Here is a 23,432-nt window from a genome sequence, read left to right on the forward strand (position 1 = left end):
AGAATACCCACGTAATATACTTAAGAAAATATAATCCTTGGGCAAAAAACTGTCGGCTTTTGCCTGATTGCCTCCCCTTTGGTTGACCATACCTTTGATGCCATAAGCCCAGGTGACCAAGCCCCATCCTTGGAAATGTCCCTACCTCTCATCTCACATGCTCTCCCCGTGACTTGAGATCTCATTTTAGCACTACTTTTACCGACTGATGATATCTAGTGGAGGGCTCTCCTACATGAAAATATATTTTGAATTAAAACGGTCTTTATCTTAAAATTCCCATTATTAAATTCTGACCGTTTGTACAGAGTACGTGTACTTCTCGTATCTCCACGTCCTAGATCTCCGCAAACTCCTTAAGAAAAAAAAAATGCGAAGGAGTTTTGTTCAACTAGTCATGTAATTAATAAATATCATTAACTTTTGTAAAATTCAGTTCTTCTCATATTTCCGCAATCTTGCCTAGACCTTTTGGTTCATTTTTGCGTCTTGTCCCCTCAATTCTTAGTTTCAGTTAAGCTTTTAAAACACTTGTATTGATCGCCATGGATGTATTTAGTATTAGTTCTAACTTCTAATGGGGGTATTGTTATGATATCAAAGTTGAAGTTTTCGATGCATTTTGGAGTCTTAAAAAGGATGAATGTTTGAAATTCATGGCTTTTGGCTGCTTAACTATTCTGGGATTTGATGTTACCAAGTGGGTTTTGTTGGAAATTCAATTGCAAGGTAGTTGGCAACAAGTATCATATAGTATTAGATACACATAGGAATACACTGTTTTGTTGAGATTTTGTGATTTGGATCCTGCAGTTGGGAATTGGGTCCTCCTTCCTTTTGTTTTTGATAAGTAAATGTTGAAACTTGGTGAAAGTAGTTCACAAAAAGTTAGAAGTTATTATTTCAACAGTCTTATCGTTTGATTGTCTTCTTCTGGTGTTAATGTGTCATATTTTCGGCGATTCCTTCATCATTCTAGATAGGTGTTAGCCTATGGTTTGCCAAATGTTTCATTTTTCGGCACCTTGTGCGAATTCTAGGGATGACAGTATCAGTCTCGTAGCTAGCATATGAAGGAAATTAGAATTACTGTTCTCAGATCTAAGTTGTAGTTGGTACATGTGATTTGAACTCACAATACACATGATGTCCGCTGAGGTTTTCAATTGTCTTAAAACGTACCTTTTTGTTTCCCTTAATTCGCTGGAATAGACGGTTCTTTTTCATTCTTGGTGATTAGGGAGGGTTAGCTAGAGATTTAGAAGTCTACTCGGAGTGTCTTTGGATTGCAAAGAGAGGATAGAGAAGTATAATCTTTTCAGTGAGTCTTTTTGAAATATGAGGCATTCTGCAGCTGTATGGGATTATAGAGCAGCAATTGAGCATACCAAAGACTGGAACGGTATGGACCAGGTCGTGCTCCGCAACCCACAAGGAGCCTCCGCGCGGGTGAGATTCTCTTAACTCGGTTTTTTTCCCATAGCTGTTCTGTTAAAGCAACGAATTCAGTAGTTAGGATTAATTTATTGATAATTATCGTTAGTGTAATAGGAAATTTTTACTGTAAAGGAGATGGTATCTGTTGCTAATCTGCAGATAACTGATAAATTGATTGGTGAGGCATGCGTTTTCATAATTAGTGGTTTTGTGATAACAGGTTAGTCTGCATGGAGGGCAAGTTTTTTCATGGAGGAATGAGCAAGGGGAAGAACTTCTATTCACAAGCAGTAAGGTATGTGCCTCTGCAAAATCTTACAAATCGTGCACTGTTTTCTGAGGTCAATGGTGGTTTTGAGTAAGGCAGTATCCAGAAAGGGATATTTTCCATTGTACGGCTGTCCTAGTATCAGAACTAAAATCTAAATGAGAAATGACTGGGAACTCTTCTTCTTCTTCTTCTTCTTCTCCCCTTGCCTTTCATTTTGATTGCACGAGAGCTTACATTACATGTTTAAATATGACTAGTCAAATTCATGGAACCATAATCATAGGACTCACTAGATTTTGAATTGCTGTTAGATTTTTAGTTTCTAAACAGGTTGTCATGGAGTTGTTCTAGCATAACAGAGACTTGCAGATGGTATTGATTAATAAATTTTAACTCTTAAGAGATCCAAGACTGGTTCAATTATCTGACCTTTTCAATTGTTGCAGGGGATCTTTAAGCCTCCAAAACAAGTGCGCGGAGGGATCCCTATATGTTTCCCGCAGGTACCTCTAAAGCTCCTCTTTTATATGCTCAAAACTTCACGAGTGAACATATCCTTACTCATGTATAAACTGCTTTAATGCTTGTGAAGTTTGGAAACTGTGGATCTCTAGAGCAGCATGGTTTTGCTAGGAGCAAGGTTTGGACAGTTGATGACAATCCTCCTCCTTTGCATCCCAATGACTCCCATGGGAAATCCTTCATTGACCTACTGCTCAAACCATCTGAAGAAGACCTGAAGTGCTGGCCTTATAGGTAGGAGCTTGGGTTTTTTATTTCCTTATGTGCATCAGAGTAAGGGTCCAATCTTGATGACTCGTGATTAATAGTCATGCTCATAGAAGCATTTTATTGTGAAGAACAAGACTAAGTTTCTTATATCTCCCTGACTAAGATTTTAGTTTTAGTTTTTCGTTGTTGTTGGATCATTGGCATTTTGTGCAGATGTCCATAATTTTGAATTACTGGTTTTTCAATAGTTAGCCTTTTATGTTGCAATTGAAATCTCCAAAGTCATGAATATAATAACCCACTACCGAATAGTTCATTCCGGAAGCAAGGCCTCTGTTTGGGCAGAAGAGATGAAACACTGAGACACAGCAGAATCATTCCAATCACATGCAAAACTAAAATAGGAGCTGAACCTCTCTCTGTGCTTGCAATGAGTTTGAAGTGACCAGTGTTGGTTGATATGTCTCTGTTTTTTTTGTTTTTCCTTTCAGTTTTGAGTTACGTCTCAGGGTGTCACTTGCCGCAAATGGAGACTTGGCGCTGACATCAAGAGTTCGGAACATCGACGGAAAACCATTTAGTTTCTCGTTTACATATCACACATATTTGTCAGTTTCTGACATAAGGTATGAAGTCTATTTACCTAAATGGCACACCTAAAACAAGGAAAAGATTAAGTCCTTCAGCATGCATTCACTTCTGGAAAACAGCTTTTCACCTTTTCCCACTCCTTTTCTCTTTTCTCCATCCTTTTTCTTGAGAACATGTAGAAAATGGACCTGCTCAAGAATAGAATGCATGGACTTGTTTGGCTGGCCTTTAAATTAGAGAAGGATAGAATATTTATGTATAAAAATAAGACATAAAAGCAAGAGAACCAAATTGAGACTTCTTTTTCTAAAATGGAATATTCGGAAATATCTTTTTCGTTTCATGGTTTTCTAGGTCTTTGTAAATTTAAAAAGAGAGAGAGAGAGAGAAAAGGAAAGAAAGAAAGAGCTCAGTTTTCTAGAGGTATTCTAACTAGGAAACATAGTATTTTTGTTACCTGTTTTGTTTTGACAATTTTCCAGAAACTGAAAACTTTTCCATAAGTTAGCATTAGTATCACAGTTTAATTCTGCACACGAAAGAATTTCTTCATCTCAAAATGGTGGTAACTTTACAATGAAAGACCTTTTTTTTTTTTTTTTTGGGGGGGGGGGGTTGTGTGCGTGGAAAGAATCATCAGAATCAATAGGAAAAATGAAATTTCTTTAAGATTCCAATCAGATATTTATTGCTTAGCTATAGAAATAATTAAAAAAAGCATGGTAAATCTATTACCAAAAACATGTGAATACGATTCATGTATTGGGAATCCATTACAAGTAGCCTAGCATGCATGCTTAAAATATTTCACCCGATTTCAACAAGCATCCTTTGGAAAATGCACTGTTTGGACTCACTCAGAAGTGAATCTTTATATCAGTGAAGTGAGGGTAGAAGGATTGGAAACACTTGACTACCTAGACAACCTTCGACAAAGAGAACGATTTACAGAACAAGGAGATGCCCTCACTTTTGAATCTGAGGTAAATTCGACTATTAATTCTAATTTACTCCTTTGGCCGTGTTATAGATGAATGGATGGAACTGGTACTTAAGTTGACAGAAATGCTGAATCGTTTTTTATTAATTTCTTTTCACTGCAATCTATACTATAGGAACTGCGCTTCAACACCTTGGTGTTCATTTTCATGCAATTTCTGGTCAACTTTCATTTGATTTTTCGACTGCTAGAAATGTTAGCAGTTGAAAAGAAGTGGTTTTTTTTCATTTCTCAAGACAAATAATTACATATCTCTCAACATCACTTAGCATAGGCGTAAAAGAGAAGCAGTTTTTTCCAAACTTTTTATGCTAGTTCATATTCTCACTGTAGAGTGACTAACACGGAGACAACAAAGCAACGCCACTTTTCAAGTCCCACTTTTTTCCCCAGAATCTTTCCACCTTAAATCTCTTTAGGAGACTTTGAGATCGACATAGATTCTGAATTAGTTTTTTATTACCAAATTTCTTTCAAATGCATTTGCATGGTTTCACACTCATTGTTTGCAACATGCTGTGATATAAACTCCTGGTTATCATAAACCCCTTTTCCATCAGCTACTCACGTGGTTCTCAGGGTGCAACAATGGCTTCTTTAGCATTTTGTGTGTTTGTGTTTGTGCCTTCATTGATTTATTTCTTTACTGTGGATTTATCTGGCAGGTGGATCGAGTTTATCTCAGCTGTCCCAATGCAATTGCAATCCTCGATCATGGGAGGAAGAGGACATATGTTATTAGAAAGGATGGACTCCCGGATGTAGGTAAGTTGTGTTCAGTAAAACTGTGCGTGCACACGACGCATACGCACAGTTTTGTAAAAGGAGTAGAAAGTTATGATACTCTACATTTTGGGTAGTAAACTTTATTATTTATTTACCGTTATTCATTCCCACAAACAGCGGTGTGGAATCCATGGGAGAAGAAATCAAAAGCAATGGCGGATTTTGGCGATGAAGAGTACAAAAAGATGTTGTGTGTCGATGGAGCAGTGGTTGAGAAACCTGTCACCTTGAAGCCAGGTGAGGAATGGACAGGGCTTTTGGTGCTCTCAGCTGTGCCTTCAAGCTTTTGTAGTGAATACTTTGATCTTGAGAGACGAGGCCTTTGAGATGTAGAGTTAATTTTCTAGGGCAAAAAATGGACTGCTTAATGTAGTCATTTGATAGCTTGCTTCAAGTTTGCCCCTTTTTTCAGAATTATTACCGCTTTTGTTGATTATCATAACGATTTATATGTTACCAGTCATCCGAATTTTTATTTTATTTTTTGAAGTATTGCCAAAGGCAACCAGTGTCAGCACCTTCCCTGATAGCTTTCACCAATTAGATTGCTACCAGATCTTTTAAAAGTTTCGCTGTGGAACATAAAAAAAAAAAATGTAAAGGCGTTGCTAATATATTCTCTAGCACAAAAAAAAAAAAAAAAAAACCATTATGAAAAAAAACTCTGATGCAGCAGAATAACAATGAAACAAAAAAAAAAAGAGCATATTCTATTAAAAGACATAATTTAGTTTCCAAATACATAGAAAACATATTTAATAATTCCAAGGTTTCGATGTTTTTTTCAACAAAAATACAAATCGGCAAAGTTCAATAATAAAAGAGTTGACAATGTAACACTTCTATTTCATATCAACCCCCTCCAACAAATATATGTGGCTTGTACATTCATCTGGTGCATCTTCCATCATCATGCCCACTTTTGGCTTTGATGCTTGAACTTCTTGTAATTCTCAATGGATTGTCATGGGATCTCATCATCATCATACTTACACTTTACATTTGGGTCATACCACTTCAAGTAGAGTGGTCATATGGGATTTGATGGAATCAGTGCAATGCGTCCAATATTTCAAAGGTGTTGGTAAATAATGCTGAGTGATAAGAGATAGTCAATTTTAGCTTATGACACTTGGGAAGTTATTAATTGTCATAGGATCTCATCATCATGATTTGTTCTTGTTATGTATTCCTGATCCTTCCTGACTTCAAGCCTTGCTCCATCCTTTCTGCTGCAAGTCACTAAATCCATAAAATAGCTTGATGAGTTGTTCATCAAGTAGCCAAAGTATGGAGCTTCTAAAATGACTCAAGTTATTGAGCTCTAAAGTCTCAATGAAGATGAAAGTGAGCTCATTTTCAAGCAGTGAAGGGTAAATTTATGTTGTCATGTCATGTAGTCTCATAACTATTGATAATGTGAACTGGGAAGGGAGATGATTATTCACAGTGTTTTCCTTTGTGGCTTGGACCTTGGGTATTTTGGAAAACATGATATTCAGAGGCTAAAATAAGGGTGGAGGCATTTAGGGCATTTGGTTTATAGTAGTTTACAGTGTATTCTGAGGCATGATGGCAGGAGCCTTTAATGATCCCAGGGCATTTGAAGCAATAAATTGTAGGTTTTGGCTAACATGGAGTAACAGAGGGGAAGGCATGTCCGTAGTGAAGTTCACATTATTGGTTTTTATTTTGTAGTGGTCCTTCCTAAAACCTTTCAGAGTGAATGATATATTTCAGCATATTAGTTTGCCAAGTCACTTTTTTCTTCAAAAAGTTGGCTTGATTCTGCCATGACTAAGTTCTTTCTTTGTCTCCTATCAGCCTTTTCAGAATTTTTTGAGGTATTATAGATCTTCAAAGGGGAATTGGCCTTTGGGGGAACCTATATTTCACCTTTAAGAAATTTATCAAAATAAAAGTTGATAGTTTATCTATAGGATAATATTGTGTATACTGTTAATGTTACATAAAAGTCTTATTGCTATTCAAACTACAACAACAAAAGAAATATTACTGTTTGGAAAGTGGCATAATCAAGCAATTTAAAATTGGCATAATCAATAAGACTTGCTCCAAAAAAAAAATATTTTATTCTTAATTCAGAATTAAATCATTTCTTTTCATTACATATCTCATCCATTGACCCCTCTCAATCTCCAATATTTGAAACTAGGATCACAAGTTTCTTCCAAAAGCATGGAGGAATGATGTCATTGCCGTTAGATCATGAGTCTATTAGTAGTTTTTAGGATTTTAAATGGATTAATATTTCTGGCAATTCAAAAGCTAAATATCACTAGCATCTAGCATGGAGAGGCTTACCTTTTGCGATTGCAAATGTTTATTTGCACACCCTTGCAGATTCAAGAAGAAAAGGTTATACTGGCAGGCAATACTTGAAATCTTTCAAAGCACCCATAGACTAGTAAAGTTGCCTCGTGGTCTTAAACATTCAATGGAAAAGTTAGCAACCTAAATCCCACTAAAAGTGTATTTATAATAATAATAATAAATTTATTGCTTAATTTTCCACCTTTAAAAAGGAAATCAAGGTAAAAACTCTCTGTTTGGTGATTAGCTACCTCGCAGCAGCGATTACTTTAGTATTCAACCATCTAAAAAAAAACAGAACTGCAAAAGAAACAATAGTTTTCTAAAACTTTATGTCGAGAAGCTGAAATTTGATGAGGTGGTTAGAAATAATTAAGCATACCCGTCTGCTTTCGCTACGACACCAACTTGTGCTTTGAGTTTCCTCATCTGAGAAGAATAGTGAGCGAAATTAAATATGAAAAGACAAATAAGAAGCAAACGAGAATGGTATATGAGTGGATTCTACTTCCATGAGGCGGCGACCGTCCTGACGAAGACCTTCAAGGTTCGCGAACTCCATCTTTGCCAACAGTGGAGTGAGCCGCGCGAGAGAGAAGAGAATAGGACAAGAGCTGTGTTCTGTATTGATTTATTGTACAGATACGACGTCGTTGTTGGTTAATAACATCTACCATGTTTTTCGGGGAAAGACGGACAGGCCGAGGCCGGTAAATATGGCCTATTTACTAGCCCATCTGCAGCCCTTGATATTACTTACTTTCTAGGCCCATACGTAGTTACATTTTTAAGTGTAAGAGCCTGCTATATCTCTCTTATATTTTCCTCTCCTTTTCTTTGTTTTATACTTATTAAGACTGGAATTTCTTTTAAAGTATTACCGGTCAAATTGGATACATCTTCATTGTTTAAAAATTTAAATCCTGTCTGAAAATTATTAATAAAAAAATAAAGGAAAAAAAAAACTTATGAATGGTTCCTTCTAATATCAATTGACTGCATCGTGATCTTTTTATTATTAGGATCATATTAATCTTTTAAATAAATAGTTTGTTTTTTATTTTTATTATTTTATGGTAAATATTTATTAATGATTGATTAATTATGATTAATAAATATCATCTTACTCCAAAAATAAGTAGTGATAATTACTTTATAAAGAGAAATAGATGTAGAGAGAAGGAAAAAAAAAAAAAAGGAGAGTGACTCAAAAAACTAATATAGGTGAAAACATGATTGTCACTTTGGCAAAAACATGATGGCTCCAAGATGTACACCCCGAGTCACATTGTCATATATCCTTCAACTCGATAAGATTCACAATGAACAAAAGCTCAAAACGACAATAGATTATCAAGCTCACTCAGGCATTTTAGAGTTCAAATGAATTTTCATTTATTTGACTGCTACTCCCGAGTGTATTATCCTTGGATAAATTTGATTTACTCCTTACCAATCACATGGATAATATATATATATATATATATATATATATATATATATATATATATTAGATAAAAACAAGTCTCTTAGCTATATGTCTTTCAAATTTGATTTACTCGCCATCAATCACATGGATAAAATATATATGTATTAAATAAAAATAAGTCTCTTGGCTATATGTCTTTCAAATTTAATTTACTCGCCAAATCACATGGATAAAATATATATGTATTAAATAAAGACAAGTCTCTTGGCTATATATCCTTCAAAGATTTGTCTCATTATCATCATCAATAATACACGATCCATAAAAAAAAATATAAAAATATAGAAAATAGTAGCTTCCTAGTCTAATTTGGATTTGAAAATAAAAAAAACCTTATTAACAAGTTGTTTTTATATAATTAGTTTTTTGAAGCGATATTAAATGTTTTTAAAGTTATATATGTTTTTATTATAATTCACGTTGGATTGATTACTTTTCAAGACTTAAATAATTTTTGCAACTAAAGAAATAATTCAAAAAAAAAAAAACCACTTCAGCTTGGTTGTCATTACGTCTATTGTATGACTAACTTGGTTTGTTTATTCGAAGCGAGGTAAGATGAAACCACAAACAACCCCTTCAGCTGCATGATCGATGGAAAATAAACGTAGCCTAATTAAAGGAACATTGCTGAGAGAGAGAGAGATAAATATTACCGCCACAAGTGAGAGGGACAAAAAAGAAAAATAAACGACAGAGAGAGGGGCCAGCCTCCAGCGGACCATTTTCGTCGCGGTACATACAAATCACCATCCCGCCATGACGTGGCGCGTGAATCCTGCAAGTTGAATTCCTGCCAGTGATTCCTCAAGCTTCTACCAGAGACAACGCCCCTCCCCCTGCCTCTCTCTCTCTCTCTCTCTCTCTCTCTATATATATATATATATCCTCGTGAATGTTCAAAAAACATTTTCCTTCTCTTAATGATCGCACACAAATTTCAATTTTCTCAGATCCCTCTGCAGATCTCCTTTTTCCTCGGATTTGAAATCTCAGCAAGAAATTAACCTGATCAACGTTACTTCTGCCATTTATCTGTCAAGGTAATTTTGCCTCAATTCTCCGACATTTTCTTTTTTATTAAAAACTGGTGCGTGCATCGAAATTTAAGGGTTGCTTAGTTGTTGTTTTTAGACTAATGATGCATTGATCAAGTTAGAACTTGAATTGAAGTCCTGGACTTTCTTGCTTGTTAAATCATTCTTTTGATTTGTAGATAATTTCTTGACAAACAGAACAGTCCAAATTCAAGATTGCCATTAATGGCCGGCAAGCCAATGAAACCAGTTCTCCAAAGACCACCAGGTTACAGCGAACCCAACCTCCAGGCAAAGCCTACCTCGAGACCGCTACCCACAAAGGCATTGCTGCCTTCTTCATTCCAACCAAGGAAAAGACGGTCCAGGCATTGCCGTCTATGCTTATGCTGCTTAATCCTTCTCCTTGTTATCGTCATTCTCCTGATGATTATCGCAGGAGGTCTATTTTACCTCTGGTTCGATCCAAAACTCCCCGTTTTCCACCTCCAATCTTTTAAATTCTCCGCTTTTAACATCACCAGGAGATCAGATGGCACGTACCTTACCGCCAAAATGGTTGCAAGAATCGAAGTTAGGAATCCGAATGAAAATATCATCTATCATTTTGGAGAGTCTAAAGTTGAAACGACAGCGGGAGACGACGAGGTTAATTTGGGATCGACGACCTTGCCTGAGTTCACTCAGGGAAAAGAGAATACGACTAGTTTGGAAATTGAAACCAGTGTGAACAATGAGCTGATCGAGGATGGAATTGGATCGAAGATTCTTGATCAGTTCACGAGCAAAAAACTGAAGGTGGATATGGATGTGAAAACGAGCATTGGAATTGGTGTTGAAGGGGTGAAGACAGGGTTGCTGGGAGTGGAAGTTCTGTGTGGAGGTGTAACGTTGAAGGAGACCAATAATGAGATGCCAAGATGTATCATAAGTACGCTTAAATGGTAAGTCTTCTATTTCTTTCTGATCTTTATTTTTTAATTTGTTCGGTGAGAGTATCGATTCGATGATCTCATGTTTCTTCTACCTTTCCTTCCGTTTTTTTTTAGAATGCACAAATTAAACTTTGGGTTTGGTTTAGGATTTGATTAGATGATTGGTAACTTTGAACTTCAAGCATGATATAGTTATAGATTTTGAGAAACGATAATGGCCACTTCTGTGTGATGATATCTCAGAGCGTTTTGCATCGAGAAAGACCCAATTGTCAGGTCTTAAAGAATTGAAGCCTGATGATCTTCACCTTCCTTGTCTTCTTCCTCCCCACCCACCCTGAAATGGTAAGAAACTGCAAGCTTGTGTATGTTATGACACAGTATACACAGGGTGAAATGGGGTCAGGAATCTTCACCTGCAGAATGAATTAATCATATCCATATATGTATCGATTGCCTAATTTCTCATCTTGGAAGTAGACATTTCATGCATGTATCGATTAATGAATCGACAGTGCTGATTAAGATTGTTGCTTCGGGTGCAGGATTAGCATCCGATGACAAGAAGTTGTGTGTGCAGGGCTGATGGTAAGAATCAATGAGACTGGAAATCAAATTATCGAGGCAATTTATGATGGTAGACAAACATATGTACCTTTAACCGAATTATATAGCTTGCTAATTTTATATTTTTTACATTTACAATTGCACAACATAACACACATATATATTAATTACTTATTAGAGGGTTATTAATGGAAGAAGATAAAGATTAAAGAGTCATATAATACATGAATGGTGGTTGGACCTGGTCAAGTTTTTTATTTGTCTCTGGATCTCTGTTCTCTCCCTCTCTCTCTCTTCTTTGTGTTCTTCTATGGAAGAATATCCCTCTCGTGATGGAGCTGCAAAGGAGGTTCTTGGATTCCTGATTTAGCTGACAGGTTGCCATAATTGCGTTGGTTCTTGGGTGTTTTTTTTTTTTAACCTGCAAGGAAAAAGAAAAGGAGAAACAGAATCAAAATGAAACGAAGCGTAAGGCGTGAGGTGTTAGTTTGCTTTTTCAGAGTTAGGTTAGGAATTTAAAAGGTGGATGGAGGGCTTAGGGTTAGGGGCAACTGTCAGTGTGTCTGCTGCCTAGTTATTGTGCTTGGTGACTTTGATTAAGATTTTCCTGCATTCTGAAAGGTTTTAGCATGCAACTAAAAGGGGACGATTTATAGATGTATTTTAAAATGTGATTGTAAAAAATATAATATTTTTATCGTGTTTTAGTTCATGCTTGGAGGTTTACAATGAATTTAAATCAAATTTACTCTTTTTACCCCTGAAAATTAAATTATGTTATTTGGCAATGAATTATTTTTTCTCTATCCATTTGTGTCCATAATCATGTGTATATTATATTAGTTATAGGTACCAAGTAAATTATATATTTATTCAACATTTCCTTTACATTAATGGTTTTGATACCAAATCTAAAAGTTTTTTTATTAGAAAATTACTCAAATTAGCCAATACTATGACTACCCACTACAGCTTAAATAATTATTATTTGCATCTTGCACTTTGTAAGGTCGCTAACATTTAATATCCTCTTAAAAAATTAACAAGTTTTTTTTTTATTATTTACATAATTATTATTATTTTCTATTTAATTACAAAAGAACCATTAAAGTTTTCCCTCCCTTTAAAATCCACATTCCTTGCCCCATTACAAATCCACCCTCCTCTCTCTCAAAAAAGGATTCCTCTTTTCCTTCCCATTTCCCTTCCCTCTCTATCAAAATTCACCAACTCGTCTAATTTGATTCAACCCGTTGAGTCATGAAACCGATTCACTGCTACCACCTTGACCTGACCCTCCCACTCCGTCGGCTCGACCAGTAGCTTGCTATCCCCCTCCCTCCCCCACCCAACTCCGACGGCTCAAACTCTTTTTTCTTTGAACTCGACCAAATAAACCGAATTGGAAGCGGTACTAAAGGCACCGTCTACAAAGTCATCCACTATATATGGCTAGCCCTCTCTTCTATTTCACTTGTGAGAGTCACATCTGCTTTAAATATTTTTCATGAAACACAATATTTTTCAACATTTTCAGGGTAGGAGGAGGATTTGAGTACAAAAAGGCTTTTGTAGATTCAATTGTGATCCTTATCAGAGATAACTATGAAGCAAATGAGGTTGTTGCTTTATTTATATGGATTCAATGAGAATTGTGAATGCACCTGGCAAGAAGCAAGAGAAGAAGGATTATTGGTGATAGAAGCAGAAACCCATTAATTACTTGGGTAGTTTGTTCTCAACGTGCAACAATAAATTGTAAAAAAAAAAAAAACATAATATATTTTTTTAATTGAGATACATTTATATTAATAAAAAAAATTGCTTTTAAAAATTATTTATCCATTAAAATTTTACGGTCTAATATACCATGTATAATTTGTACCAATCCAAATTCTTCTATAAATTGGATTTTTTTTCTATATAAAAACTACAGTTTGGTATAGTTGAGTAGCTTCAATTTCTTTCTCAATCACGATTAATCAAATGAATTTCAATGGAGTCTCAAGGTGATGGCTATCTTACTAATTTTATGTATAAAGAGGTTGACCCGAATATATAATTTTCACAAAAAGGTTATGATCCACTCGTTTGATACTCCAATTAATTTGTTGTGCCATCTCAAGATCCATCTGAAAATTCACTTATGACTAAAAAGATAAAATAATCGAGCAATTTTAGGGATGAAGAAGATGTTAGCCTTGTAGAGGCAAGAATCAACACTAACATGTATCCAATATGTGGAAATTAACAAAAATGTAAGGCATATTAGAAAATAATTCATGAAAACTACAATGAAAACAAAAGGTTTGTATTTGAGTGTATATCAAGTTCTTTAATGCATTATTGGGAGACCACTCAACTAGCGGCGAATAAGTTTTATTTATTTTATGCTAAAATCAAAAATAAAAATCAAAGTGGTTTCACTTATAAAGACAAGGTATTATTTATATAAAACTCATAAATTTAAATTTACTTATAATTTTTTAAGTAATGTATTCTGACATGCTTTAATTTACTATTTTTTAAAATTGCATATAAAAGTTCTTTAATGCATTATTGGGAGACCACTCAACTAGCAGCGAATAAGTTTTATTTATATTATGCTCAAATCAAAAATAAAAATCAAAGTGGTTTCACTTATAAAGACAAGGTATTATTTATATAAAACTCATAAATTTAAATTTACTTATAATTTTTTAAGTAATGTATTTTGACATGCTTTAATTTACTATTTTTTAAAATTGCATATAAAAGAATTCAATATCAGCTATTTTTATTTCAACATTGGTGGGAGAAGTTCAAGAAACAACCTAAATGAATGATTGAAAATTCAAAAAAGTCCAAAAATGCATCTCCTATAACTTATTCTCCCCTTACTTAAAATTCAATCAACTTAAAAAAAGATGATGTTGTACTTGGTGACGACAATAAAATAAAGACACCAATATGTAGAAAGTTAAAAAAAAAAACTAAAAAAAACAATGATAATACAAGTTCTCATGTTGAATTGATCTTGGAAAATTACAAGCAACATAAAATAATTAAAAATGGATTGTAAGAAGATAATAGCAGTTGTAATTAGTATGCATTGTTTAAATTTTCATTAAATTTTTATTTCAACATTGGTGGGAGAAATTTTCGTTTGTGTTCTGTGCCAGACGATAGCAATAATAGCCTAAGATTTTTAAACTTACCGTAACGTCGTCTCCTTCATGGATCCAACATAAATGTCATTTCATCTTTCGCTCACAAGGAGACTATAAAATCGTTTCACATTGATAAAGCTATTATTTTAAAAAAATAATTTTATTTAAAAATATATTAAAATAATATACTTTTTTATATTTTAAAATTTACTTTTTACATTAGTATATTAAAATAATCTAAAAATACCTTAAAAAATATTTTTCATAAAATAAAAAAATAAAAAAAAAAACAAACGGTACCTGTATTATAGTTATTCCAAAGATAATTGTAATTTTTTTTAAAAAATCGCATCACTTTTCACTACTGCCGCAAGAGAACAGGAACAACTGCAATCTCATTGATAGCATACTAGCAAACTATAGTTAAATCTATATAAATTAATATTTCTAGAATTATAAATATTTGTTTATTATTTAAAATTTAAATTTAAGTGAAAACCGGATATAAATATTATTTAATTAAACTTATTAATTTATCAAGAATATATTTGTAATTTGAGTTGATCATAATTATCTTTTTTTTATATAATTAATTAATGAAACCGGTATTAATAATCATTGTGTCAATTCAAGAATTGACCGATCAACTCTTGGTTTGAATAGGTATGAAAAAATCAACATGAAGTTACATGTTTTAACACAGAAATTTTAATATTATCTGAAAGTATAATTGTAGTTATTTTTTTAAATATTTTTTATATTAAAATAATATTTATTTATTTTTTAAAAAATATTTTTAAAATAACATATTAAAATGATTCAAAACATATAAAAAATTAATTTTTAATAAAAAATTAAAATTTTTAAAAACCCATATTTCCAAATAAGCTTTTAAAAAATTAACTTATGACTCAATTTTTTCAAAAAAAATAATTTGATTAAAATAAAAACTAAATTTTATTAATTAAGCCGGATTAACCCACTCAATGTACAAAACAAGTTTAATATATAAATGTAGTGCATAGTTTCATTGTTTTTTTTCTTAATCCTTGAAATTCAAATTGAACTTGCTTTAAAAATTATCTGACACAAGTAGAAAAGGATTGAGTAAAGGTCACGCGAATGGGATGAACTAATTAATGAAGTTCAAGTGGTGACAGAAACGAATGAGAAGGTCCCTTTCGTTCGCAACCTACTACTAGAGCGCCATGTTCAACGAATGTCTTGCAGTCCCTTGATCCCCAAGCCATGTTCAACGAATACATCTTTATTCTTAACATTTTATATTTTTAGAGTTTATCTCTCTAAAATATAATTGTATTTTTTTTCTCAACAAAGTTATTAATTAAAGTATGTATCTAACAATCTCTACATTTATCAAATGAAATATTTTACAAGTATTAACTACCTGAGTTTTTAATATCAGACCACCGAATACCTTAATTAGAAAGAATGAATCACATTACTTGAATTAAAAGGTTAACAGAATATCCAATATATTAATGTTATTTCTAAACATCTTGGATTTTAAAATCTCATCAATGAAATTAGATTTATTACATGGAAGACAAACCTTACTTAAAAATAATAATAGAAAAAGGAGGTAGGTGCCTATTGCTTATTTGTGTATAAACTTGTTTAAAAATATATCACAATAATATATTTTTTATTTTTTTATGTGAACTTGTTAAAACAATCCAAACACATAAAAAAAATTAATTTAAAGCTATTTATATATATATATATATATATAAACATAATTAAACCATAATATCAAACTATATATATTAGAAAGAGGAATTTAAATTCTTAGTCACTCAATGTAAAGACATCCATCCACGGAAAAGAAATAAAATTGAAAAAAAAAAAACCATTATAGCAAATGAATGAATTAAATAATCAATCACGTAAATTACTGCAATTAAATATTTGGTGCATGATTGACTAGCAAAATTGTCAAGGAGAATTAAAAAAACTCCACCAAAATCTCCTCAAACTCAAACAGCGAAAAGGATCCCAACTCAAACTGTCTGTGACCCAGCAAACTCATCTCACCAACAGAACTGGTCTCTCTTTTAGCCACGTAACTTATAACGGGTTCGAAATGATATTTTTTAAAATTTTATTTTTTATATTTATAAATTATTTTGTTGTACTAAAATTAAAAAAATATATATTAAAAAAAAAACCACTACAAAACTATTTAAAACCTTCCTAAAAATCAAACCCAGAATATGAACTTATAATAACTGTGACGGTCTCTCTCTTTACCAAAAGGGCAACAACTGTCATTCTCTCATGTTTTACAAATCTATTTTTTTTTGGTTTTTTGTGTTTTTAAAAATTTAAAATTTTTTATTTATTTTAAATTAATATTTTTATGATATTTATGTCAAAAATAATTTTTAAAAAATAAAAAATATTATTTTAATATATTTTTAAATAAAAAATATTTTTAAAAATAATCTCAATAACACTTTCCCCTTTATTATTTAAAGTTTTAAACTTTGTACAATACGAAATGGCTTGGCGCGTGACTTACTTGGGGACCAAGTTCGAGATCACCGAACCATCTCTTTCACCTAGCCAACCAGAATTGCCGCGTGTCATATATTTAACCATCTATTTTTCTAAATGCGGCGAGTGGTCTGGGATTTCCCATTTTAATCTCCCCCTTGGTAACTATCCATCCAAAAATGAAAAATGATGCTCGTAATATTTTATTAATTATTTTCTAAATTTATCTTGAAAATAAAAATAAAAGAAAAATTCGTAATTTAGCAAAATTAATAAGAATATTTTTTAATATTTTTTTTTTAATTATATCTATTTTTTTAAAATGAACATAAAGAGTAACTAATAAAATTTCTAACCATGAAATCTCTCCCATCCAAACCATTTTTTATCCAAAAATTCAGCCAATTAAAAATCTTATTAAGATTTCATTTCGTAATTTCACATTCACACTCTCTAAACCGACATATTTAAAAAAAAAAAAAAAAAAAAAAAAAAAAAAAAACCTTGAAAAGCTAAAAGAACAAAATGAATAGGGCTGGGCTCTCTGTTTCTTAGGATATTCATATAAAACTGCGATTCCTAGGCCTTTTGGCGTTTGACTACGAAACTCTCTCCAATATCTCCTCATTTCTCTCGTTCTCTCTCTGTTAATCCCTCTTTTGCCTACTCTCCTCCACACTCCCTCAGCAGCCCCCCTCCTCTCTATCTTTCTATCTACCCTTTTTGCCTGTACTCTCTAATTCTCGCATCAGTTGTTTATATAAATATTTTTTTTTCTGTTCTTAAAGCGTTTTTAATATTTCCTATTTCTAACGTTTTCTTTGAAAATTTCCCATCTTTGATGTTTTCACCTAAAATCCAACACCATGAGCCTTGATTTCATTGAAAAAATGAATCGCTTTTCTACCAAGTACACAGAGCATAAAACTGTGACCAACAAGCTGGTGAAATGGGAGGACTCAAAAGCCACAAGAATAGTACGGATTTCAGTTACTGATGGCAATGCTACGGACTCTTCCGGTGATGAAAAGGAGGAATCGAAAAGGCATCATCCAAGAGTCAAAAAACATATAAACGAGATAAGAATAACAAGTTGTGGGAGCGACAGAGCAGCAGAGGATGCAAAAAAATCTTCAAAAGTGGTAAGCCGGCAACAAGTTGTGAAAAAAATTTCAAGGGATCAGTGTTCTTATGCAGGGGGGAAAAGGTATCGTGGTGTGAGACAAAGGCCATGGGGGAGGTGGGCAGCAGAGATCAGAGACCCTTATAGGAGAACCCGGCTATGGTTAGGGACTTATGATACAGCAGAGGAGGCAGCCATGGTTTATGATCAGGCTGCTATTCGTATTAAAGGACCTGATGCACAAACCAATTTCACAAAACCTCCGGTGAGCAAACAACATGCCCCAGATGTTGATATTAACGTTAACATTTCCGGGTATGAGTCTGGTAAAGAATCTCATAATAGTCTCTGTTCTCCAACTTCTGTGCTTAGATTTCAATCTACTGAGGAACTGGGGCCAGAGACACAGGTTGCCGTACAGAGTGATTGTTGCTGGAGGATACAAACGCAAGAAGAGGTGGTTCAAGAAGAAATAATAAAGGTCGGTGAAGGTGATGAGTGTTTGGTTACGGATCCTTTGTCTTTGAAAGAGTTTTGGGATTTTGAAAATCCTGCTCCGATTTTTTTTGAGGAGTGTAGTGTACCGGATACTGTTTTGAGAGAAGATTTTGCAGATATCTCGGTACATTTGGATGGTGATTTCGGTTCCTGTTTATGGGATGTCGACAAGTATTTCGAGGCTTAATTACTCTCTATTTGGGTTTTAAGGTTATTATATAGCTATGTACCTCCTGATATGATGGTGTGGTAAATTCCGAGGGGAGTTTTGGATTAGTACCGACTTGTTTTGTTTTTCCATTTTAGCTGTAGTAGTTTTGTCTAAAAATTGTAAGTTTTAGCTTGCAATCTGCAAAAATATGTAGATTCTTTCCTCTTCATCACTTGTTTTAAGATTCTGGATCTTAAATATTTATTTCCGGCAAGTGTTCATCGGCAAGGATTGCTGGCAGGATAGTGAACCGGGATTATGCTAGGGTGTTTAAAATAATTTTAATTTTTTTATTTTAAATTAATATTTACTTAATATTTTCAAATCATTTTAATTTATTAATATCAAAAATATTTTTTTTATTCATTTTAAAATAAAAAATATTTAAAAAACAAAAACAACTTTTGAACATTCTTTTCAGTATCATGGGTTCGGTGAGAGATATTTTTACTTGTTGGCATAAGAAAAGCCTACCAAGTGGCTAAAGTGGCTTCCATGTTGAACGGTTGGCCACTTTAGGCACTTGAGAGCCATACGCTCCTGCGTTTTATTAGCCAGCCATGGACACTCTAAAAATTCCTGACTATTATCCTGCGCTTCTCTTTTCCTAGAGTCTAGTGAAGGGGGTGACAAAAATATCCTGCATCAGTTGGAGATTGCTGGGGTCTAAGAATCAGATGTCGTATGTGACGTCTCCGGTAATAGAATCTACCATGTTCATTGACTGATTGTTGACAATGCATTTATCTATCAGCAATTCTTCTGGGAAAAAAATGTTATTAAAGTGTTTTTAGTTTTTAAATAAATTAAAATAATATTTTTTATATTTTAAAATTTATTTTTAATACAGGCACCTCGCTTGATTTCAATCTGGTATTGCAGGCTTGCTTTTACTACTGTAATGAACAAAAGAGACCCACTTGCAAAGCCTGTAGCAACATCTACAGAAGATGTGCAAAAACCAGACCCGGACCCCCTTGCAATTTGCAATTCTGAAATTTGGTCGCTCCTGAAAATCTTTTTACCCAAGTTTTAAACCTTGTCACGTACACGTACGGTGACAGTGACAGAACCAGGACACATTGCAGATTTACAGTGTTTGGTCTTCACAATTTTCACTAGCAATGTTTTTGTTTTATGGCCAGTCAATCGTGTTGCCAACGGTTCTTGCGGCCGGCACATCGAATGGTGAGTGGTAGGCTAGCTATTTTAAACTTATTTTTTAAGTATTTTTAAAAACTTTATTTATAATTTTATACTGTTCGATTATTTTTTAAAATATTTTTCAAGTTGAAATATATTAAAATAATATATTTTTTTATTTTTTAAAATTAACATATATAAAAAATATATTTTTAAATAAAAACATTTTTTTTTTCAAACAAGTGGATGCAGTCTATTCTTGAACCTCCTCCCTCTTGTAAGTCCAGAAAATAAAAGAAAAGGAACTGCGAGTGGTGCGCTATTCTATACACCTTGATGTCATCAGATCTCGATTTGTATTATTTTTCTTCTTTTTTGACGTACACATTCATCATAATTATTTGATCTGACGACCAGGAACTCAAAGCTAAAATTGGCATACAAACTCTTACATTCACAGTCGGATGCATATTAAACTCTGATAGTAATTAATTAATTATATTTGTGTAGGATATTCATCCAACGCGGGCATAAACTATGACTCTTGTTTGGAGATTTGGTGTGACAAGACTTCGAGTAAACCTTATTTATTTCAGCTTTTCAATAACATAATCGGTGAAGTTGGAAAGGAAGAGCTGTCTCAAAAGCTCACCAACATATGCAAAACGAGTCTTATTTAAGAATCTTTGATGCTTGAATTAGTTAATAAGATGCAAGAGAAAAATGTAATCTTAAAATAATTTGAGTTAAATGATTGAGAAAATAATAAAATACAACTTGTGTAAGGAAGAGAGTTTTTTCCCAAAAATCCCGACTCTTTTTACCATCCAAGAAAAACTGTTGTTTGTATCTTATTGTTTTTATATTTTAAAAATATTTTTAATTAAAATTGAAAATTTTTTAATTTTTATTTTAAATTAATATTTTTAGTATTTTTAGATTGCTGATTTTAAAAATATTTTTTTAAAAAATAAAATGTATTATTTTAATATATTTTTAAATACAAATATTTTAAAAAATTAACCACAGTAACATATTCAAACACGCGCTCTTCGTGCATCATTAGCAAGAGTAGTCCACCCCACAGGAGCTCATTCGGCCAGCGTGAGACCCACACCAACACTGCCTTGCTTTTTTCCAGCCCCTTCCAGACAATTTCAGCAGGTCGTTCTTGTATCCAAATAAATTTATATTTGTTTTTGTATAATTTAAAATGTGATCTTGTGTGCAGATATTTGGCTTTTATGTGTTGATGATCATGTATGCGGGTGTTTGATTGCCAACTGTAAAAGATCTTGGTGAGGGTTTGATTTTTTTATTATTTTTGCGTGCGTTTGGATTATGGATGTCTTTTTTTTTTTGGTTTTAGTGAATTTATTTTTTAAGGAAAAGGTGGAGCATTTTCGCTTGCAGATAATAAAAGATTGTGTGGATTTTTAATAAAGGGTTGACCCCTAAACAGCAGAGTCTTGCCAAGGATATCAACGCTTTGTTATTTTTCTAAAAATATTTTTAATTTGCTTTGTTTGATTTCTATTTAACTTAATGATAGGATGATCCTTAAAAGAATCATATTCTTCAAAATTCAGGGGAAATCATATGTTTTTAAGAGATATATGTGTGTAATATTGTTTTTTTAATGTGAATTTAATCAACAAGTTGAAAGGTCTTTATTTTTTTCACCTTTTTTTTTTATATAGTAAAATGTTATTATATCAGTAGAGTTATTTTCAAGGTGACAACATTTGTTTTTAAGAACACACACAGACACTTTGTCTGATTTTTTTTTGTCTTTCTCTTTATTTTTATTAATGTGTGCAAATTTTTGTTATAATTTCTCATGTGTTAAAAAATCATCTTATTATTATGAGTGGACTTGGTTTGTGTCAATATGACCTGCATATTGAGTATGAGTAGGTGTCTTTGTGTCTATTTTTGGAGTAATTAATTAAAATAATGCAAAGCTTAAATTAACTGCAACTATTCACTTAAACCCAACACTTATATTTTAAAGTCGAAATTAAAGCTTTGTTATCATGCTCAAATTCTAAATCATTTTGATATAATTAATACTAATTTAAACAAACTTTAACAAGAGGATAATACGTACTTTTGTCATCAAATATAAAACAATATTACAACTTATTTTAAGTACTATGTATAAAGCAATAAATATTATTTTTATAACACAATCAATCTCTTACCTATAACAATAAAGACAATTAAGGTTCTTAGTTATTGTAAACTAAGTAATGGCTTCATATTTTTATTTTTATTTTTATTTTTTTGCTTTTAATTTTTGAGATGTCTGCGATGACAAGGTTAATGATCTCAACGAGCATTGTCTCGTGTTTTATGCCAAGATTTGGTGATAGATAGGGTAAACCATGAGCAATCATGGTCTTCGGTCTGAATTCACCATTAATATAATTAGTTTAGAGCCTATTTGTCTACACAAGTATTTTTACTATATATATTGTATTTTACATGAAAAAACACAAAAAAAATAATGCCTTTTCATTTGAAATACATATGTGCACAGTGTAGCCAAAGAAAGCCTTAATCATGGAAAAGTAGGTGCTAAACCTGTACCGGTGAAGGTGTCTATCCAAGAATATGATTTTCAACTTTCGTGGGGCGAGCACTCAAGTCCCAAACTTCAAGAATTTCTTTTCTTTTCTTTTTGTATTTTCTCATTTTCTTGGCACGCGCGCAGCTGCACCAAGAAAAAAACGTTTCAGACGCGTGTAATAAATCCAATCGATGAATGAGATATATTCTCATTGGTCATCATTTAACGGTGGATACAGCCATCTATGTTCTTTAAAGAATTCAAATGGTTAGACAGAAAGGATCATTAACAAAAAGAAAGGGACGCAAAATAAAGATAAAAGTGGAAAATGGAAGTGAAAAAAAATCACAGATACCGACAAACATCACTGAGAAGCTTGATTTTTATTTATTTTTTTACAAATGAAAGTAATTTTTACTTAAAAATATATTAAAATAATTTTTTTATATTTTAAATTAATTTTTGATATCAAATCTAAAAACATAAAAAATATTAATTTAAAATTAATTTTTTTAAGTCTATTTGAGAGTGTGGTTGTGCTTGTTTTTTAAAATATTTTTTGTATCTAAATACATCAAAATTATTATTTTTAAAAAATTATTTTTGAGATAAATATATTAAAATAATTTAAATATAAAAAAAATAATTTTTTTTTTTAAACACGGCTAAAATTTCGTGTAAAAAACAAACTTTGAGGCTGCGGGGGATAAGAGAACTTCATGATTAATCATGTACTGAAAAGGTACCAAACAGAATTAATGTAGCAGAAAAGAAAATCACCGACCCTATAATTAGCAGATGTACCCCAACCGTTCCACTTACCGTACATTAATTTAATAATAATAAGTTTAATATCACCCATCAATCTACTCTAATAAGTTGATTTGACGGCTAAAAGGTCATAGTTTTCTATGTTTGCTGGCATTCATAAAAAAAAATATTTCTCTTAACATATTATATTAATGTGAAAAATGTGTGATTAAAATTTTCATTAAATTCTTCTTTTATTTTGGTTTCAACAACAAAGATATCTTCGTGGC

At 32.5% G+C, this 23,432-nt stretch overlaps 3 protein-coding genes and 1 long non-coding RNA gene across 5 annotated transcripts; 3 read left to right on the forward strand and 1 right to left on the reverse strand.

Moving 5' to 3' along the window:
• Positions 1 to 285: 285 nt before the first annotated feature.
• LOC118057686 (putative glucose-6-phosphate 1-epimerase) lies at positions 286 to 5,297 on the forward strand. The gene is made up of 8 exons (XM_035070334.2): positions 286 to 1,449; positions 1,658 to 1,732; positions 2,155 to 2,211; positions 2,301 to 2,464; positions 2,932 to 3,066; positions 3,912 to 4,014; positions 4,697 to 4,796; positions 4,935 to 5,297. Exons 1-8 carry the CDS (start codon positions 1,339 to 1,341, stop codon positions 5,141 to 5,143), a joined length of 954 nt encoding a protein of 317 aa, XP_034926225.1. The 5' UTR covers positions 286 to 1,338; the 3' UTR covers positions 5,144 to 5,297.
• A 211-nt stretch (positions 5,298 to 5,508) lies between these two features.
• LOC118057687 (uncharacterized) lies at positions 5,509 to 7,792 on the reverse strand. The gene is made up of 2 exons (XR_004688998.2): positions 7,143 to 7,792; positions 5,509 to 6,059 (listed from the first exon to the last, which is right to left on the reverse strand). It is a non-coding gene; the product is annotated as an uncharacterized lncRNA (long non-coding RNA).
• A 1,543-nt stretch (positions 7,793 to 9,335) lies between these two features.
• On the forward strand, positions 9,336 to 11,422 carry LOC118057689 (uncharacterized). Of its 2 annotated transcripts, none has more exons than XM_035070336.2 (3): positions 9,336 to 9,683; positions 9,857 to 10,621; positions 11,158 to 11,422. In XM_035070336.2, exons 2-3 carry the CDS (start codon positions 9,903 to 9,905, stop codon positions 11,171 to 11,173), a joined length of 735 nt encoding a protein of 244 aa, XP_034926227.1. In that variant the 5' UTR covers positions 9,336 to 9,683; positions 9,857 to 9,902; the 3' UTR covers positions 11,174 to 11,422. The 2 variants fall into 2 exon arrangements, with proteins under 2 accessions (XP_034926227.1, XP_034926226.1); XM_035070335.2 differs by having other exon boundaries at positions 9,876 to 10,621.
• Positions 11,423 to 17,390: 5,968 nt separating this feature from the next.
• LOC118057690 (ethylene-responsive transcription factor CRF5) lies at positions 17,391 to 18,846 on the forward strand. The gene has a single exon (XM_035070337.2). It carries the CDS (start codon positions 17,712 to 17,714, stop codon positions 18,651 to 18,653), a length of 942 nt encoding a protein of 313 aa, XP_034926228.2. The 5' UTR covers positions 17,391 to 17,711; the 3' UTR covers positions 18,654 to 18,846.
• The last annotated feature ends 4,586 nt before the right edge of the window (positions 18,847 to 23,432 follow it).

This window comes from Populus alba, chromosome 2 (genome assembly GCF_005239225.2).
Source record: "Populus alba chromosome 2, ASM523922v2, whole genome shotgun sequence".
NCBI classification, from domain to species: Eukaryota; Viridiplantae; Streptophyta; class Magnoliopsida; order Malpighiales; family Salicaceae; genus Populus; species Populus alba.

Coding starts and splice junctions, on each gene's coding strand:
- LOC118057689 (XM_035070336.2), top strand. CDS start 9,903: ATGGCCGGCAAGCCAATGAAACCAGTTCTCCAAAGACCACCAGGTTAC.
- LOC118057686 (XM_035070334.2), top strand. CDS start 1,339: ATGAGGCATTCTGCAGCTGTATGGGATTATAGAGCAGCAATTGAGCAT. Junction 3,067..3,911: donor TTGTCAGTTTCTGACATAAG/GTATGAAGTCTA, acceptor TCTTTATATCAG/TGAAGTGAGGGTAGAAGGAT. Junction 4,797..4,934: donor GGATGGACTCCCGGATGTAG/GTAAGTTGTGTT, acceptor TCCCACAAACAG/CGGTGTGGAATCCATGGGAG.
- LOC118057690 (XM_035070337.2), top strand. CDS start 17,712: ATGAGCCTTGATTTCATTGAAAAAATGAATCGCTTTTCTACCAAGTAC.